Source organism: Lampetra fluviatilis, unplaced genomic scaffold (genome assembly GCF_964198595.1).
Source record: "Lampetra fluviatilis unplaced genomic scaffold, kcLamFluv1.1 SCAFFOLD_621, whole genome shotgun sequence".
Lineage (NCBI taxonomy): Eukaryota > Metazoa > Chordata > Hyperoartia > Petromyzontiformes > Petromyzontidae > Lampetra > Lampetra fluviatilis.
Window position 1 is genome coordinate 32,501 of NW_027621472.1, and position 20,750 is coordinate 53,250.

At 51.0% G+C, this 20,750-nt stretch overlaps 1 protein-coding gene across 1 annotated transcript in view; it reads right to left on the bottom strand.

Moving 5' to 3' along the window:
- Positions 1-19,953, bottom strand: part of LOC144955307 (ADP-ribosylation factor-like protein 2-binding protein) — a 31,785-nt gene extending 11,832 nt beyond the window's left edge. The window contains exons 1-3 of the mRNA XM_078885559.1: positions 19,874-19,953; positions 3,990-4,047; positions 1,472-1,533 (exon numbers count right to left, since the gene is read on the bottom strand). Of these exons, the coding sequence (XP_078741685.1) occupies positions 1,472-1,533; positions 3,990-4,047; positions 19,874-19,895 (142 nt within the window). The 5' untranslated portion in view covers positions 19,896-19,953. The remainder of the gene's footprint in view (positions 1-1,471; positions 1,534-3,989; positions 4,048-19,873) is intronic.
- Between the last annotated feature and the right edge of the window lie 797 nt (positions 19,954-20,750).

The following is a 20,750-nucleotide window of genomic DNA, read 5'->3' on the forward strand; positions in this document are numbered from 1 at the left end:
CACCACCACTATCACAGAATCATTATCATAGCCACCACCACCACCACCACAATCACAGAATCATTATCATAGCCACCACCACCACGATCACAGAATCATTATCATAGCCACCACCACCACCACTACTATCACAGAATCATTATCATAGCCACCACCACCACCACTACTATCACAGAATCATTATCATAGCCACCACCGCCACTACCACCATCACAGAATCATTATCATAGCCACCACCACCACCACTATCACAGAATCATTATCATAGCCACCACCACCACCACCACTATCACAGAATCATTATCATAGCCACCACGACCACCACCACGATCACAGAATCATTATCATAGCCACCACCACCGCCGCCACCACCGCCGCCACCACGATCACAGAATCATTATCATAGCCACCACCACCACCACCACCATCACAGAATCATTATCATAGCCACCACCACCACCACCACGATCACAGAATCATTATCATAGCCACCACCACCACTATCACAGAATCATTATCATAGCCACCACCACCACCACCACGATCACAGAGTCATTATCATAGCCACCACCACCACTACTATCACATAATCATTATCATAGCCACCACCACCACCACCACGATCACAGAATCATTATCATAGCCACCACCACCACCACTATCACAGAATCATTATCATAGCCACCACCACCACCACCACGATCACAGAATCATTATCATAGCCACCACCACCACCATCACTATCACAGAATCATTATCATAGCCACCACCACCACCACCACGATCACAGAATCATTATCATAGCCACCACCACCACGATCACAGAATCATTATCATAGCCACCACCACCACTATCACAGAATCATTATCATAGCCACCACCACCACCACAATCACAGAATCATTATCATAGCCACCACCACCACGATCACAGAATCATTATCATAGCCACCACCACCACCACCACTATCACAGAATCATTATCATAGCCACCACCACCACCACTATCACAGAATCATTATCATAGCCACCACCACCACCACGATCACAGAATCATTATCATAGCCACCACCACCACGATCACAGAATCATTATCATAGCCACCACCACCACCACCACTATCACAGAATCATTATCATAGCCACCACCACCACCACTATCACAGAATCATTATCATAGCCACCACCACCACCACGATCACAGAATCATTATCATAGCCACCACCACCACGATCACAGAATCATTATCATAGCCACCACCACCACCACCACCACTATCACAGAATCATTATCATAGCCACCACCACCACCACTATCACAGAATCATTATCATAGCCACCACCACCACCACCACGATCACAGAATCATTATCATAGCCACCACCACCACGATCACAGAATCATTATCATAGCCACGGAGGGACAGACGACACACAGACGGAGAGACAGACACGGATGGACGCTGCAACGCTACCCATGATGATTTCCTCCAGGTGACCGATGACCAGGTCGAAGGGCGCGTCCACGGAGTCCGGGCTGCGTCACGCACACAAAGACAAAGATCCCCCGCGTGGCCTTAACAGACAGGTTGGGGCAAGTGCTGTTAGTGAGCGTCACCTATGAACTAAATTAACTCTTTTTAATCTCCTTGGATCTTTCGGTAAAGTCACGTAGAAGGGAAATAATAAGATAATAATAATAAAACATTAAAATATAATATAAAAATATAATAAAATAATATAATAAAATATTATTTCCCTTCTACGTGGCGACTTTACCGGAAGAACCAAGAAGATGAATCCCTGCTGCAGTCACGAGAAAGCTTTACATCGAAATTCAAGAGTGGTTTAGTTGAGAGAAAATAGTTTCATCTTCTTGGTTCTGTCGGTAAAGTCGCGTAGAAGGGAAATAGTAAAATAACAAAAATAAAACATAATAAAATAATTCTGTCCGACAGACCTGTTCTTCGCCTAAGGACGGCTGCTTGCGTTGTGGCCGAAACGTCGTGAGAATTGTATTTTATGAAGTTTTATTTTTATTATTTTATTATTTCCCTTCTACGTGACTTTGTATTTTATTATGTTTTATTTTTATTATTTTATTATTTCCCTTCTACGTGACTTTGTATTTTATTATGTTTTATTTTTATTATTTTATTATTTCCCTTCTACGTGACTTTACCGAAAGAACCAAGAAGATGAATCCCTGCTGCAGTCGTCACGAAAGCTTTACATCGAAATTCAAGAGTGGTTTAGTTGAGAGAAAATAGTTTCATCTTCTTGGTTCTGTCGGTAAAGTCGCGTAGAAGGGAAATAGTAAAATAACAAAAAATAAACCAATAAAAATTCTCACGACGTTTCGATTGCAAAACAAGCAATCATCATCATCGGGTGCTGTGGTTCTCACACCTGATGATGATTGCTTGTGCTGCAATCGAAACGTCGTGAGAACTTTATTGTTTTATTATTTCCCTTCTACGTGATGACGTTACCGAAAGAACCAAGAAGATGAATCCCTGCAGTCGTCACGAAAGCTTTACATCGAAATTTAACTCTTTTTTTATTTTACCAGGTGAGGCCCACTGAACGTCGACATTTATAGGAGCCCAACACTGTGAGCGCGTGATGTTGATTCGAAACGTGGAGGGAAAAAACGGAGGAAAATCCACGCGACCACGGGGAGAGACACAGACTCCAAATGTACAGCAGCAGCAGCAGGCGTCGTCAGGGTCGGGATCGAACCCACGACCTCCTGTGTACCAGGCGAGGTAGTCAACATCTCCCAGCCACATGCAAACTCCAAATGTACAGCAGCAGGCGTTGTCAGGGTCGGGATCGAACCCACGACCTCCTGTAGACCAGGCGAGGTAGTTAACATCTCCTAGCCACATGCAAACTCCAAATGTACAGCAGCAGGCGTTGTCAGGGTCGGGATCGAACCCACGACCTCCTGTAGACCAGGCGAGGTAGTCAACATCTCCTAGCCACATGCAAACTCCACATATACAGCAGCAGGCGTCAGGGTCGGATTGAACCCACGACCTCCTGTAGACCAGGCGAGGTAGTCAACATCTCCTAGCCACATGCAAACTCCAAATGTACAGCAGCAGGCGTTGTCAGGGTCGGGATCGAACCCACGACCTCCTGTAGACCAGGCGAGGTAGTCAACATCTCCCAGCCACCGTGATGATGATGAGAGAGAGATTGAACCCACGACCTCCTGCGTACCAGGCGAGGTAGTCAACATCTCCCAGCCACCGTGATGATGATGAGAGAGAGAGATCGAACCCACGACCTCCTGTGTACCAGGCGAGGTAGTCAACATCTCCCAGCCACCGTGATGATGATGAGAGAGAGAGATCGAACCCACGACCTCCTGTGTACCAGGCGAGGTAGTCAACATCTCCCAGCCACCGTGATGATGATGATGATGAGAGAGATTGAACCCACGACCTCCTGTAGACCAGGCGAGGTAGTCAACATCTCCTAGCCACATGCAAACTCCAAATGTACAGCAGCAGGCGTTGTCAGGGTCGGGATCGAACCCACGACCTCCTGTAGACCAGGCGAGGTAGTCAACATCTCCCAGCCACCGTGATGATGATGAGAGAGATTGAACCCACGACCTCCTGCGTACCAGGCGAGGTAATTAACATCGACCGAGGTTCAACAAGGGTGACCGAGGTTGACGGAGGGCGACTAAAAACTTGATAGCTCATCGGATTCCTCCTCCATCGCCCTGCGACAGTCGCCCTGCGGCAGTCGCCCTGCGGTAGTCGCCCTGCGGTAGTCGCCCTGCGGCAGTCGCCCTGCGGTAGTCGCCCTGCGGCAGTCGCCCTGCGACAGTCGCCCTGCGGCAGTCGCCCTGCGGCAGTCGCCCTGCGGTAGTCGCCCTGCGGCAGTCGCCCTGCGGTAGTCGCCCTGCGGTAGTCGCCCTGTGGCAGTCGCCCTGCGGTAGTCTCCCAGCGGTAGTCGCCCTGCGGAGTCACTCACGTGGCTTCGCTGAACGCGAACATCTCCACGTCGCCGGTCACGTCGCTAGAGAAGAGCACTGGGGGGGGGGGGGGGGAGAGGTAGACATCAACAAACTGTGTGTACTGTGTGTGTACTGTGTGTACTGTGTGTGTACTGTGTGTGTACTGTGTGTGTGTACTGTGTGTGTGTACTGTGTGTGTGTACTGTGTGTGTGTACTGTGTGTGTGTACTGTGTGTGTGTACTGTGTGTGTGTACTGTGTGTGTGTACTGTGTGTGTACTGTGTGTGTACTGTGTGTGTGTACTGTGTGTGTGTACTGTGTGTGTACTGTGTGTGTGTACTGTGTGTGTGTACTGTGTGTGTACTGTGTGTGTGTACTGTGTGTGTGTACTGTGTGTGTGTACTGTGTGTGTGTACTGTGTGTGTACACTGTGTGTGTACTGTGTGTGTGTACTGTGTGTGTACTGTGTGTGTGTACTGTGTGTGTGTACTGTGTGTGTGTACTGTGTGTGTGTACTGTGTGTGTGTACTGTGTGTGTACTGTGTGTGTGTACTGTGTGTGTGTACTGTGTGTGTACTGTGTGTGTGTACTGTGTGTGTGTACTGTGTGTGTACTGTGTGTGTGTACTGTGTGTGTGTACTGTGTGTGTGTACTGTGTGTGTGTGTACTGTGTGTGTGTACTGTGTGTGTGTACTGTGTGTGTACTGTGTGTGTGTACTGTGTGTGTGTACTGTGTGTGTGTACTGTGTGTTGTACTGTGTGTGTGTACTGTGTGTGTACTGTGTGTGTGTACTGTGTGTGTACTGTGTGTGTACTGTGTGTGTGTACTGTGTGTGTGTACTGTGTGTGTGTACTGTGTGTGTGTACTGTGTGTTGTACTGTGTGTGTGTACTGTGTGTGTACTGTGTGTGTACTGTGTGTGTGTACTGTGTGTGTGTACTGTGTGTGTGTACTGTGTGTGTACTGTGTGTGTGTACTGTGTGTGTGTACTGTGTGTGTGTACTGTGTGTGTACTGTGTGTGTGTACTGTGTGTGTGTACTGTGTGTGTACTGTGTGTGTGTACTGTGTGTGTGTACTGTGTGTGTGTACTGTGTGTGTGTACTGTGTGTGTGTACTGTGTGTGTGTGCTGTGTGTGTGTACTGTGTACTGTGTGTGTGTACTGTGTGTGTACTGTGTGTGTGTGCTGTGTGTGTGTACTGTGTGTGTGTACTGTGTGTGTGTGTGTGTACTGTGTGTGTGTACTGTGTGTGTGTACTGTGTGTGTGTACTGTGTGTGTGTGTGTGTACTGTGTGTGTACTGTGTGTGTGTGCTGTGTGTGTGTACTGTGTGTGTGTACTGTGTGTGTGTGTGTGTACTGTGTGTGTGTACTGTGTGTGTGTACTGTGTGTGTGTACTGTGTGTGTGTACTGTGTGTGTGTACTGTGTGTGTATTGTGTGTGTACTGTGTGTGTGTACTGTGTGTGTGTACTGTGTGTGTGTACTGTGTGTGTGTACTGTGTGTGTGTGCTGTGTGTGTGTACTGTGTACTGTGTGTGTGTACTGTGTGTGTACTGTGTGTGTGTGCTGTGTGTGTGTACTGTGTGTGTGTACTGTGTGTGTGTACTGTGTGTGTACTGTGTGTGTGTACTGTGTGTGTACTGTGTGTGTGTACTGTGTGTGTGTACTGTGTGTGTGTACTGTGTGTGTACTGTGTGTGTGTGTGTACTGTGTGTGTGTACTGTGTGTGTGTACTGTGTGTGTGTACTGTGTGTGTACTGTGTGTGTGTACTGTGTGTGTACTGTGTGTGTGTACTGTGTGTGTACTGTGTGTGTGTACTGTGTGTGTGTACTGTGTGTGTGCACTGTGTGTGTACTGTGTGTGTGTACTGTGTGTGTGTACTGTGTGTGTGTACTGTGTGTGTGTACTGTGTGTGTGTACTGTGTGTGTACTGTGTGTGTGTACTGTGTGTGTACTGTGTGTGTACTGTGTGTGTACTGTGTGTGTGTACTGTGTGTGTACTGTGTGTGTGTACTGTGTGTGTGTACTGTGTGTGTACTGTGTGTGTACTGTGTGTGTGTACTGTGTGTGTACTGTGTGTGTGTACTGTGTGTGTGTACTGTGTGTGTACTGTGTGTGTACTGTGTGTGTGTACTGTGTGTGTACTGTGTGTGTGTACTGTGTGTGTGTACTGTGTGTGTGTACTGTGTGTGTACTGTGTGTGTACTGTGTGTGTGTACTGTGTGTGTACTGTGTGTGTGTACTGTGTGTGTAGTGTGTGTGTGTACTGTGTGTGTGTACTGTGTGTGTGTACTGTGTGTGTGTGTGCTGTGTGTGTGTGTGTGTACTGTGTGTGTGTACTGTGTGTGTACTGTGTGTGTGTACTGTGTGTGTGTACTGTGTGTGTACTGTGTGTGTACTGTGTGTGTGTACTGTGTGTGTACTGTGTGTGTACTGTGTGTGTACTGTGTGTGTGTACTGTGTGTGTGTACTGTGTGTGTACTGTGTGTGTGTACTGTGTGTGTGTACTGTGTGTGTACTGTGTGTGTACTGTGTGTACTGTGTGTGTACTGTGTGTGTACTGTGTGTGTGTACTGTGTGTGTACTGTGTGTGTACTGTGTGTGTGTACTGTGTGTGTACTGTGTGTGTACTGTGTGTGTACTGTGTGTGTGCTGTGTGTGTACTGTGTGTGTACTGTGTGTGTACTGTGTGTGTACTGTGTGTGTACTGTGTGTGTACTGTGTGTACTGTGTGTGTGTACTGTGTGTGTGTACTGTGTGTGTGTACTGTGTGTGTGTACTGTGTGTGTACTGTGTGTGTGTACTGTGTGTGTACTGTGTGTGTACTGTGTGTGTACTGTGTGTGTGCTGTGTGTGTACTGTGTGTGTACTGTGTGTGTACTGTGTGTGTACTGTGTGTGTGTACTGTGTGTGTACTGTGTGTGTACTGTGTGTGTACTGTGTGTACTGTGTGTGTGTACTGTGTGTGTGTACTGTGTGTGTGTGCTGTGTGTGTGTGTGTGTACTGTGTGTGTGTACTGTGTGTGTGTACTGTGTGTGTGTACTGTGTGTGTGTACTGTGTGTGTGTGCTGTGTGTGTGTGTGTACTGTGTGTGTGCTGTGTGTGTGTACTGTGTGTGTGTACTGTGTGTGTGTACTGTGTGTGTGTACTGTGTGTGTGTGCTGTGTGTGTGTACTGTGTGTGTGTACTGTGTGTGTACTGTGTGTGTGTACTGTGTGTGTGCTGTGTGTGTGTACTGTGTGTGTGCTGTGTGTGTGTACTGTGTGTGTGTACTGTGTGTGTGCTGTGTGTGTGTACTGTGTGTGTGTACTGTGTGTGTGCTGTGTGTGTGTACTGTGTGTGTGTACTGTGTGTGTGTACTGTGTGTGTGTACTGTGTGTGTGCTGTGTGTGTGTACTGTGTGTGTGTACTGTGTGTGTGCTGTGTGTGTACTGTGTGTGTGTACTGTGTGTGTGTACTGTGTGTGTACTGTGTGTGTGTACTGTGTGTGTGTACTGTGTGTGTACTGTGTGTGTGTACTGTGTGTGTGTACTGTGTGTGTGTACTGTGTGTGTGCTGTGTGTGTACTGTGTGTGTGTACTGTGTGTGTGCTGTGTGTGTGTACTGTGTGTGTGTGCTGTGTGTGTGTACTGTGTGTGTGTACTGTGTGTGTGCTGTGTGTGTGTACTGTGTGTGTGTACTGTGTGTGTACTGTGTGTGTGTACTGTGTGTGTGTGCTGTGTGTGTGTACTGTGTGTGTACTGTGTGTGTGTACTGTGTGTGTGTACTGTGTGTGTGTACTGTGTGTGTGTACTGTGTGTGTGTACTGTGTGTGTGCTGTGTGTGTGTACTGTGTGTGTGTACTGTGTGTGTGCTGTGTGTGTGTACTGTGTGTGTGTACTGTGTGTGTGCTGTGTGTGTACTGTGTGTGTGTACTGTGTGTGTGTACTGTGTGTGTGTACTGTGTGTGTGCTGTGTGTGTGTACTGTGTGTGTGTACTGTGTGTGTGTACTGTGTGTGTGTACTGTGTGTGTACTGTGTGTGTGTACTGTGTGTGTGTACTGTGTGTGTGCTGTGTGTGTGTACTGTGTGTGTGTACTGTGTGTGTGCTGTGTGTGTACTGTGTGTGTGTACTGTGTGTGTGTACTGTGTGTGTGTACTGTGTGTGTGCTGTGTGTGTGTACTGTGTGTGTGTACTGTGTGTGTGTACTGTGTGTGTGTACTGTGTGTGTGTACTGTGTGTGTGCTGTGTGTGTGTACTGTGTGTGTGTACTGTGTGTGTGCTGTGTGTGTGTACTGTGTGTGTGTACTGTGTGTGTACTGTGTGTGTACTGTGTGTGTACTGTGTGTGTGTACTGTGTGTGTACTGTGTGTATACTGTGTGTGTACTGTGTGTGTACTGTGTGTGTGTACTGTGTGTGTGTACTGTGTGTACTGTGTGTGTGTACTGTGTGTGTGTACTGTGTGTGTGTGTACTGTGTGTGTGTACTGTGTGTGTACTGTGTGTGTACTGTGTGTGTGTACTGTGTGTGTACTGTGTGTGTACTGTGTGTGTACTGTGTGTGTGTACTGTGTGTGTACTGTGTGTGTGTACTGTGTGTGTACTGTGTGTGTACTGTGTGTGTGTACTGTGTGTGTAGTGTGTGTGTACTGTGTGTGTGTACTGTGTGTGTGCTGTGTGTGTGTACTGTGTGTGTACTGTGTGTATACTGTGTGTGTACTGTGTGTGTACTGTGTGTGTGTACTGTGTGTGTGTGTACTGTGTGTGTACTGTGTGTGTGTACTGTGTGTACTGTGTGTGTACTGTGTGTGTACTGTGTGTGTGCACTGTGTGTGTACTGTGTGTGTGTACTGTGTGTACTGTGTGTGTGTACTGTGTGTGTGTACTGTGTGTACTGTGTGTGTACTGTGTGTGTGTACTGTGTGTGTACTGTGTGTGTGTACTGTGTGTGTGTACTGTGTGTGTGTACTGTGTGTGTGTACTGTGTGTGTGTACTGTGTGTGTACTGTGTGTGTGTACTGTGTGTGTATTGTGTGTGTACTGTGTGTGTGTGTACTGTGTGTGTACTGTGTGTGTACTGTGTGTGTACTGTGTGTGTGTACTGTGTGTGTGTACTGTGTGTGTGTACTGTGTGTGTGCTGTGTGTGTACTGTGTGTGTGTACTGTGTGTGTACTGTGTGTGTACTGTGTGCGTGTGTACTGTGTGTGTACTGTGTGTGTGTACTGTGTGTGTACTGTGTGTGTACTGTGTGTGTACTGTGTGTGTGTACTGTGTGTGTGTACTGTGTGTGTGTACTGTGTGTGTGTACTGTGTGTGTGTGTACTGTGTGTGTGTACTGTGTGTGTACTGTGTGTGTGTACTGTGTGTGTGTACTGTGTGTGTACTGTGTGTGTGTACTGTGTGTGTACTGTGTGTGTGTACTGTGTGTGTGTACTGTGTGTACTGTGTGTGTACTGTGTGTGTACTGTGTGTGTGTACTGTGTGTGTGTACTGTGTGTGTACTGTGTGTGCACTGTGTGTGTACTGTGTGTGTGTACTGTGTGTGTGCTGTGTGTGTACTGTGTGTGTACTGTGTGTGTGTACTGTGTGTGTACTGTGTGTGTACTGTGTGTGTGTACTGTGTGTGTACTGTGTGTGTACTGTGTGTGTGTACTGTGTGTGTACTGTGTGTGTACTGTGTGTGTGTGTACTGTGTGTGTACTGTGTGTGTACTGTGTGTGTGTACTGTGTGTGTGTACTGTGTGTGTGTACTGTGTGTGTACTGTGTGTGTACTGTGTGTGTGTACTGTGTGTGTACTGTGTGTGTACTGTGTGTGTGTACTGTGTGTGTACTGTGTGTGTGTACTGTGTGTGTACTGTGTGTGTACTGTGTGTGTGTACTGTGTGTGTACTGTGTGTGTACTGTGTGTGTGTACTGTGTGTGTGTACTGTGTGTGTGTACTGTGTGTGTGTACTGTGTGTACTGTGTGTGTACTGTGTGTGTGTGCTGTGTGTGTGTACTGTGTGTACTGTGTGTGTACTGTGTGTGTGTAGTGTGTGTGTGTAGTGTGTGTGTGTACTGTGTGTGTGTGCTGTGTGTGTGTAGTGTGTGTGTGTACTGTGTGTGTAGTGTGTGTGTGTACTGTGTGTGTACTGTGTGTGTGTACTGTGTGTGTGTGTACTGTGTGTGTGTACTGTGTGTGTGTACTGTGTGTGTACTGTGTGTGTGTACTGTGTGTGTGTACTGTGTGTGTGTACTGTGTGTGTGTGTACTGTGTGTGTACTGTGTGTGTACTGTGTGTGTACTGTGTGTGTGTGTACTGTGTGTGTACTGTGTGTGTACTGTGTGTGTACTGTGTGTGTGTACTGTGTGTGTGTACTGTGTGTGTGTACTGTGTGTGTGTGTACTGTGTGTGTGTACTGTGTGTGTGCTGTGTGTGTACTGTGTGTGTGCTGTGTGTGTACTGTGTGTGTGTACTGTGTGTGTGTACTGTGTGTACTGTGTGTGTGTACTGTGTGTGTGTACTGTGTGTGTGTACTGTGTGTGTAGTGTGTGTGTGTGCTGTGTGTGTACTGTGTGTGTGTGTACTGTGTGTGTAGTGTGTGTGTACTGTGTGTGTGTACTGTGTGTGTGTACTGTGTGTGTGTACTGTGTGTAGTGTGTGTGTACTGTGGGGGAGAGAGAGAGAGGGGCAGACATCTACAAGGTGTGTGTGTACTGTGTGTGTACTGTGTGTGTACTGTGTGTGTGTACTGTGTGTACTGTGTGTACTGTGTGTGTGTACTGTGTGTGTACTGTGTGTGTACTGTGTGTGTGTACTGTGTGTGTGTACTGTGTGTGTGTACTGTGTGTGTGTACTGTGTGTACTGTGTGTGTACTGTGTGTACTGTGTGTGTACTGTGTGTGTACTGTGTGTGTGTAGTGTGTGTGTGTAGTGTGTGTGTGTACTGTGTGTGTGTGTGTGTACTGTGTGTGTACTGTGTGTACTGTGTGTGTACTGTGTGTGTGTAGTGTGTGTGTGTAGTGTGTGTGTACTGTGTGTGTACTGTGTGTACTGTGTGTGTACTGTGTGTGTGTAGTGTGTGTGTGTGTACTGTGTGTGTACTGTGTGTGTACTGTGTGTACTGTGTGTGTACTGTGTGTGTGTAGTGTGTGTAGTGTGTGTGTGCACTGTGTGTGTAGTGTGTGTGTGTACTGTGTGTACTGTGTGTGTACTGTGTGTGTACTGTGTGTGTGTGTAGTGTGTGTGTGTGTACTGTGTGTGTACTGTGTGTGTGTACTGTGTGTGTACTGTGTGTGTACTGTCTGTGTGTACTGTGTGTGTGTACTGTGTGTACTGTGTGTGTACTGTGTGTACTGTGTGTGTACTGTGTGTGTACTGTGTGTGTGTAGTGTGTGTGTGTAGTGTGTGTGTGTGTAGTGTGTGTGTGTACTGTGTGTGTAGTGTGTGTACTGTGTGTGTACTGTGTGTGTGCTGTGTGTGTGTACTGTGTGTGTGTACTGTGTGTGTGCTGTGTGTGTACTGTGTGTGTGTACTGTGTGTGTGTACTGTGTGTGTGTACTGTGTGTGTGCTGTGTGTGTGTACTGTGTGTGTGTACTGTGTGTGTGTACTGTGTGTGTGTACTGTGTGTGTACTGTGTGTGTGTACTGTGTGTGTGTACTGTGTGTGTGCTGTGTGTGTGTACTGTGTGTGTGTACTGTGTGTGTGCTGTGTGTGTACTGTGTGTGTGTACTGTGTGTGTGTACTGTGTGTGTACTGTGTGTGTGTACTGTGTGTGTGTACTGTGTGTGTGTACTGTGTGTGTGTACTGTGTGTGTGTACTGTGTGTGTGCTGTGTGTGTGTACTGTGTGTGTGTACTGTGTGTGTGCTGTGTGTGTACTGTGTGTGTGTACTGTGTGTGTGTACTGTGTGTGTACTGTGTGTGTGTACTGTGTGTGTGTACTGTGTGTGTGCTGTGTGTGTGTACTGTGTGTGTGTACTGTGTGTGTGCTGTGTGTGTACTGTGTGTGTGTACTGTGTGTGTGTACTGTGTGTGTGCTGTGTGTGTGTACTGTGTGTGTGTACTGTGTGTGTGTACTGTGTGTGTGTACTGTGTGTGTGCTGTGTGTGTGTACTGTGTGTGTGTACTGTGTGTGTGCTGTGTGTGTGTACTGTGTGTGTGTACTGTGTGTGTACTGTGTGTGTACTGTGTGTGTACTGTGTGTGTACTGTGTGTGTGTACTGTGTGTGTGTACTGTGTGTACTGTGTGTGTGCTGTGTGTGTACTGTGTGTGTGCTGTGTGTGTGTACTGTGTGTGTGTACTGTGTGTGTACTGTGTGTATACTGTGTGTGTACTGTGTGTGTACTGTGTGTGTGTACTGTGTGTGTGTACTGTGTGTACTGTGTGTGTGTACTGTGTGTGTGTACTGTGTGTGTGTGTACTGTGTGTGTGTACTGTGTGTGTACTGTGTGTGTACTGTGTGTGTGTACTGTGTGTGTACTGTGTGTGTACTGTGTGTGTACTGTGTGTGTGTACTGTGTGTGTACTGTGTGTGTGTACTGTGTGTGTACTGTGTGTGTACTGTGTGTGTACTGTGTGTGTGTACTGTGTGTGTGTGTACTGTGTGTGTACTGTGTGTGTGTACTGTGTGTGTACTGTGTGTGTAGTGTGTGTGTACTGTGTGTGTGTACTGTGTGTGTGCTGTGTGTGTGTACTGTGTGTGTACTGTGTGTATACTGTGTGTGTACTGTGTGTGTACTGTGTGTGTGTACTGTGTGTGTGTGTACTGTGTGTGTACTGTGTGTGTGTACTGTGTGTACTGTGTGTGTACTGTGTGTGTACTGTGTGTGTGCACTGTGTGTGTACTGTGTGTGTGTACTGTGTGTACTGTGTGTGTGTACTGTGTGTGTGTACTGTGTGTACTGTGTGTGTACTGTGTGTGTGTACTGTGTGTGTACTGTGTGTGTGTACTGTGTGTGTGTACTGTGTGTGTGTACTGTGTGTGTGTACTGTGTGTGTGTACTGTGTGTGTACTGTGTGTGTGTACTGTGTGTGTATTGTGTGTGTACTGTGTGTGTGTGTACTGTGTGTGTACTGTGTGTGTACTGTGTGTGTACTGTGTGTGTGTACTGTGTGTGTGTACTGTGTGTGTGTACTGTGTGTGTGCTGTGTGTGTACTGTGTGTGTGTACTGTGTGTGTACTGTGTGTGTACTGTGTGCGTGTGTACTGTGTGTGTACTGTGTGTGTGTACTGTGTGTGTACTGTGTGTGTACTGTGTGTGTACTGTGTGTGTGTACTGTGTGTGTGTACTGTGTGTGTGTACTGTGTGTGTGTGTACTGTGTGTGTGTACTGTGTGTGTACTGTGTGTGTGTACTGTGTGTGTGTACTGTGTGTGTGTACTGTGTGTGTACTGTGTGTGTGTACTGTGTGTGTACTGTGTGTGTGTACTGTGTGTGTGTACTGTGTGTACTGTGTGTGTACTGTGTGTGTACTGTGTGTGTGTACTGTGTGTGTGTACTGTGTGTGTACTGTGTGTGCACTGTGTGTGTACTGTGTGTGTGTACTGTGTGTGTGCTGTGTGTGTACTGTGTGTGTACTGTGTGTGTGTACTGTGTGTGTACTGTGTGTGTACTGTGTGTGTGTACTGTGTGTGTACTGTGTGTGTACTGTGTGTGTGTACTGTGTGTGTACTGTGTGTGTACTGTGTGTGTGTGTACTGTGTGTGTACTGTGTGTGTACTGTGTGTGTGTACTGTGTGTGTGTACTGTGTGTGTGTACTGTGTGTGTACTGTGTGTGTACTGTGTGTGTACTGTGTGTGTACTGTGTGTGTGTACTGTGTGTGTACTGTGTGTGTGTACTGTGTGTGTACTGTGTGTGTACTGTGTGTGTGTACTGTGTGTGTACTGTGTGTGTACTGTGTGTGTGTACTGTGTGTGTGTACTGTGTGTGTGTACTGTGTGTACTGTGTGTGTACTGTGTGTGTGTGCTGTGTGTGTGTACTGTGTGTACTGTGTGTGTACTGTGTGTGTGTAGTGTGTGTGTGTAGTGTGTGTGTGTACTGTGTGTGTGTGCTGTGTGTGTGTAGTGTGTGTGTGTACTGTGTGTGTAGTGTGTGTGTGTACTGTGTGTGTACTGTGTGTGTGTACTGTGTGTGTGTGTACTGTGTGTGTGTACTGTGTGTGTACTGTGTGTGTACTGTGTGTGTGTACTGTGTGTGTACTGTGTGTGTGTGTACTGTGTGTGTACTGTGTGTGTACTGTGTGTGTACTGTGTGTGTGTACTGTGTGTGTGTACTGTGTGTGTGTACTGTGTGTGTGTGTACTGTGTGTGTGTACTGTGTGTGTGCTGTGTGTGTACTGTGTGTGTGCTGTGTGTGTACTGTGTGTGTGTACTGTGTGTGTGTACTGTGTGTACTGTGTGTGTGTACTGTGTGTGTGTACTGTGTGTGTGTACTGTGTGTGTAGTGTGTGTGTGTGCTGTGTGTGTTACTGTGTGTGTGTGTACTGTGTGTGTAGTGTGTGTGTACTGTGTGTGTGCTACTGTGTGTGTGTACTGTGTGTGTGTACTGTGTGTGTGTACTGTGTGTAGTGTGTGTGTACTGTGGGGGGAGAGAGAGAGAGGGGCAGACATCTACAAGGTGTGTGTGTACTGTGTGTGTACTGTGTGTGTACTGTGTGTGTGTACTGTGTGTACTGTGTGTACTGTGTGTGTGTACTGTGTGTGTACTGTGTGTGTACTGTGTGTGTGTACTGTGTGTACTGTGTGTGTACTGTGTGTACTGTGTGTGTACTGTGTGTGTACTGTGTGTGTGTAGTGTGTGTGTGTAGTGTGTGTGTGTACTGTGTGTGTGTGTGTGTACTGTGTGTGTACTGTGTGTACTGTGTGTGTACTGTGTGTGTGTAGTGTGTGTGTGTAGTGTGTGTGTACTGTGTGTGTACTGTGTGTACTGTGTGTGTACTGTGTGTGTGTAGTGTGTGTGTGTACTGTGTGTGTACTGTGTGTGTACTGTGTGTACTGTGTGTGTACTGTGTGTGTGTAGTGTGTGTAGTGTGTGTGTGCACTGTGTGTGTAGTGTGTGTGTGTACTGTGTGTACTGTGTGTGTACTGTGTGTGTACTGTGTGTGTGTGTAGTGTGTGTGTGTGTACTGTGTGTGTACTGTGTGTGTACTGTGTGTGTGTGCTGTGTGTGTGTAGTGTGTGTGTAGTGTGTGTGTGTACTGTGTGTGTACTGTGTGTGTGTACTGTGTGTGTACTGTGTGTGTACTGTCTGTGTGTACTGTGTGTGTGTACTGTGTGTACTGTGTGTGTACTGTGTGTACTGTGTGTGTACTGTGTGTGTACTGTGTGTGTGTAGTGTGTGTGTGTAGTGTGTGTGTGTGTAGTGTGTGTGTGTACTGTGTGTGTAGTGTGTGTACTGTGTGTGTACTGTGTGTACTGTGTGTGTACTGTGTGTGTACTGTGTGTGTAGTGTGTGTGTGTAGTGTGTGTAGTGTGTGTGTGCACTGTGTGTGTAGTGTGTGTGTGTACTGTGTGTACTGTGTGTGTACTGTGTGTGTACTGTGTGTGTGTAGTGTGTGTGTGTAGTGTGTGTGTGTGTACTGTGTGTGTACTGTGTGTGTAGTGTGTGTACTGTGTGTGTACTGTGTGTGTGTGTACTGTGTGTGTGTACTGTTGTGTGTACTGTGTGTGTATTGTGTGTGTATTGTGTGTGTGTACTGTGTGTGTGTACTGTGTGTGTGTACTGTGTGTGTGTACTGTGTGTGTGTGCTGTGTGTGTGTGCTGTGTGTGTACTGTGTGTGTGTACTGTGTGTGTGTACTGTGTGTGTACTGTGTGTGTGTATTGTGTGCGTGTGTACTGTGTGTGTACTGTGTGTCTATGGTCTCTGTGTGAGTCTGTGGGTCTCTGTGTAAGTCCCTCACCACCACCCTCACCACCACCACCCTCACCACCCTCACTCACCACCGCCCTCACCACCACCACCGCCCTCACCACCACCACCACCACCTCCCTCACCACCGCCCTCACCACCGCCCTCACCACCGCCCTCACCACCGCCCTCACCACCACCCTCACCACAACCCTCACCACCTCACCATCACCACCCTCACCACCCTCACTCACACCACCCCTCACTCACCACCCTCACTCACCACCCTCACTCACCACCCTCACTCACCACCCTCACTCATCACCACCCTCACCACCGCACTCACCACAGCACTCACCACCCTCACTCACCACCACCCTCACTCACCACCCTTACTCACCACCATACTCACCACCACCACCGCCCTCATCACCACCACCACCGCCCTCACCACCGCCACCACCACCACCCTCACCAACACCACCCTCACCACCACCACCACCGCCCTCACCACCACCCTCACCACCACCCTCACCACAACCCTCACCACCTCACCACCACCACCCTCACCACCCTCACTCACCACCCTCACTCACCACCGCCCTCACCACCACCTCACCACCGCACTCACCACAGCACTCACCACCTCACCACCACCACCCTCACCACCCTCACTCACCACCCTCACTCACCACCGCCCTCACCACCACCCTCACCACCGCACTCACCACAGCACTCACCACCCTCACTCACCACCACTCTCACCACCACCACCGCCCTCACCACCACCACCGCCCTCACCACCGCCACCACCACCACCACCACCACCGCCCTCACCACCACCGGCCTCACCACCACCACCACCACCACCGCCCTCACCAACCTGACTACCACCACCACCCTCACCACCACCGCCCTCACCACCACCACCCTCACCACCACCCTCACCACCACCACCACCACCGCCCTCACCACCACCGCCCTCACCACCACCGCCCTCACCACCACCGCCCTCACCACCACCACCCTCACCACCACCACCACCACCCTCACCACCACCACCACCCTCACCACCACCACCACCACCGCCCTCACCACCACCGCCCTCACCACCACCGCCCTCACCACCACCGCCCTCACCACCACCGCCCTCACCACCACCACCCTCACCACCACCACCACCCTCACCACCACCCTCACCAACGCTCTCACCCTCACCACCCACCACCACCCTCACCACCACCCTCACCACCACCCTCACCACCACCCCCCTCACCACCCTCACCACCCTCACCACCCTCACCACCACCCTCACCACCATCACCACCACCCTCACCACCCTCACCACCACCCTCACCACCCTCACCACCATCACCACCCTCACCACCACCCTCACCACCACCCTCACCACCCTCACCACCCTCACCACCACCCTCACCACCCTCACCACCCTCACCACCCTCACCACCACCACCCTCACCACCCTCACCACCCTCACCACCCTCACCACCATGACCACCCTCACCACCCTCACCCCCCTCACCACCATCACCACCCTCACCACCATCACCACCATCACCACCCTCACCACCATCACCACCCTCACCACCCTCACCACCCTCACCACCGCCCTCACCACCACCCTCACCACCCTCACCACCACCCTCACCACCCTCACCACCCTCACCACCATCACCACCCTCACCACCGCCCTCACCACCATCACCACCCTCACCACCCTCACCACCTCACCACCGCCCTCACCACCCTCACCACCCTCACCACCCTCACCACCCTCACCACCGCCCTCACCACCACCCTCACCACCCTCAACACCACCCTCACCCACCCCTCACCACCCTCACCACCACCCTCACCACCCTCACCACCCTCACCACCATCACCACCCTCACCACCCTCACCAACGCCCTCACCACCCTCACCACCCTCACCACCGCCCTCACCACCACCCTCACCACCTCACCACCACCCTCACCACCACCCTCACCACCCTCACCACCCTCACCACCCACCACCATCACCACCCTCACCACCCTCACCAACGCCTCACCACCCTCACCACCACCCTCACCACCACCCTCACCACCCTCACCACCCTCACCACCATCACCACCATCACCACCCTCACCACCCTCACCACCCTCACCACCCCCCCCCCCTCACCACCCCTCACCACCCTCACCACCACCCCCCCCTCACCACCCTCACCACCCTCACCACCACCCTCACCACCACCCTCACCACCCTCACCACCCTCACCACCATCACCACCCTCACCACCATCACACCCTCACCACCCTCACCACCCTCACCACCACCCTCACCACCACCCTCACCACCCCTCACCACCCTCACCACCACCCACCCCCTCACCACCCTCACCACCCTCACCACCACCCTCACCACCCTCACCACCCTCACCACCCCCATCACCACCACCCTCACCACCCCTCACCACCCTCACCACCATCACCACCCTCACCACCCTCACCACCCTCACCACCATCACCATCATCACCACCCTCACCACCCACACCACCCTCACCCCCCTCACCACCATCACCACCCTCACCACCATCACCACCATCACCACCCTCACCACCATCACCACCCTCACCACCCTCACCACCCTCACCACCGCCCTCACCACCACCCTCACCACCCTCACCACCACCCTCACCACCCTCACCACCCTCACCACCATCACCACCCTCACCACCGCCCTCACCACCATCACCACCCTCACCACCCTCACCACCCTCACCACCGCCCTCACCACCCTCACCACCCTCACCACCGCCCTCACCACCACCCTCCACCACCCTCACCACCACCCTCACCACACCTCACCACCCTCACCACCACCCTCACCACCCTCACCACCCTCACCACCACCCTCACCACCCTCACCACCCTCACCACCATCACCACCCTCACCACCCTCACCACCATCACCACCCTCACCACCCTCACCACCGCCCTCACCACCACCCTCACCACCCTCACCACCACCCTCACCACCCTCACCACCCTCACCACCCTCACCACCCTCACCACCCCTCACCACCATCACCACCCTCACCACCCTCACCAACGCCCTCACCACCCTCACCACCCTCACCACCGCCCTCACCACCACCCTCACCACCCTCACCACCACCCTCACCACCACCCTCACCACCACCCTCACCACCCTCACCACCACCCTCACCAACGCCCTCACCACCCTCACCACCACCCTCACCACCACCCTCACCACCCTCACCACCCTCACCAACGCCCTCACCACCCTCACCACCCTCACCACCGCCCTCACCACCACCCTCACCACCCTCACCACCACCCTCACCCACCACCCTCACCACCACCCTCACCACCCTCACCACCACCCTCACCAACGCCTCACCACCCTCACCACCACCCTCACCACCACCCTCACCACCACCCTCACCACCCTCACCACCACCCTCACCAACGCCCTCACCACCCTCACCACCACCCTCACCACCACCCTCACCACCCTCACCACCCTCACCACCCTCACCACCCTCACCACCATCACCACCCTCACCACCCTCACCAACGCCCTCACCACCCTCACCACCCTCACCACCGCCCTCACCACCACCCTCACCACCCTCACCACCACCCTCACCACCACCCTCACCACCACCCTCACCACCCTCACCACCACCCTCACCAACGCCCTCACCACCCTCACCACCACCCTCACCACCACCCTCACCACCCTCACCACCCTCACCAACGCCCTCACCCACCTCACCACCCTCACCACCGCCCTCACCACCACCCTCACCACCCTCACACCACCCTCACCACACCCTCACCACCACCTCACCACCCTCACCACCACCCTCACCAACGCCCTCACCACCCTCACCACCACCCTCACCACCACCCTCACCACCACCCTCACCACCCTCACCACCACCCTCACCAACGCCCTCACCACCCTCACCACCACCCTCACCACCCTCACCACCCTCACCACCCTCACCACCCTCACCACCCTCACCAACGCCCTCACCCCAGGTCACTCACCGCACTGCTCCTCTGCCGCCATCTTGCGGTGACGTCACGCGCAGCGTCTCCATGGAGACCGCAGCCGCCAGCGACTCGATTCCCGACGCCATCGGTTTCGACGAGAATCGATCCAACAATCGATTTACATCCAACATCCGTGATTCCGAATACAGTACAGCCACACGCGGATCGATTCTTGAATCAAATGTTCAACTAAATCGCATCTTTAAATCGTGAAATCTATAACATTTGTAATCGACGAGTGGAATCGATACTGAGTGGAATCGACAATGCTTAAGTCGATAATCTTTAGAATCGACCACGCGTGGGATCGGCTAAGCGTTGAATCAACAACGCATCACCCACCCACTCACTCAGTCACCCACTCACTCAGTCAGTCACTCACCCACTCACTTAGTCACCCACTAACTCACTCACTCAGTCACCCACTCACTCAGTCACCCACTCAGTAACTCACTCAGTCACCCACTCACTCAGTCACCCACTCACTCAGTCACCCACTCACTCAGTCAGTCACTCACCCACTCACTTAGTCACCCACTAACTCACTCACTCAGTCACCCACTCACTCACTCAGTCACCCACTCAGTCACTCAGTCAGTCACTCACCCACTCACTCAGTCACCCACTCACTCAGTCACCCACTCACTAACTCACCCACTCACTAACTCACCCACTCACTCAGTCACCCACTCAGTCACTCAGTCAGTCACTCACCCACTCACTCACTCAGTCACCCACTCAGTCAGTCACCCACTCACTCAGTCACCCACTCACTCAGTCACCCACTCACTCAGTCACCCACTCAGTCACTCAGTCAGTCACTCACCCACTCACTCAGTCACCCACTCAGTCACTCAGTCAGTCACTCACC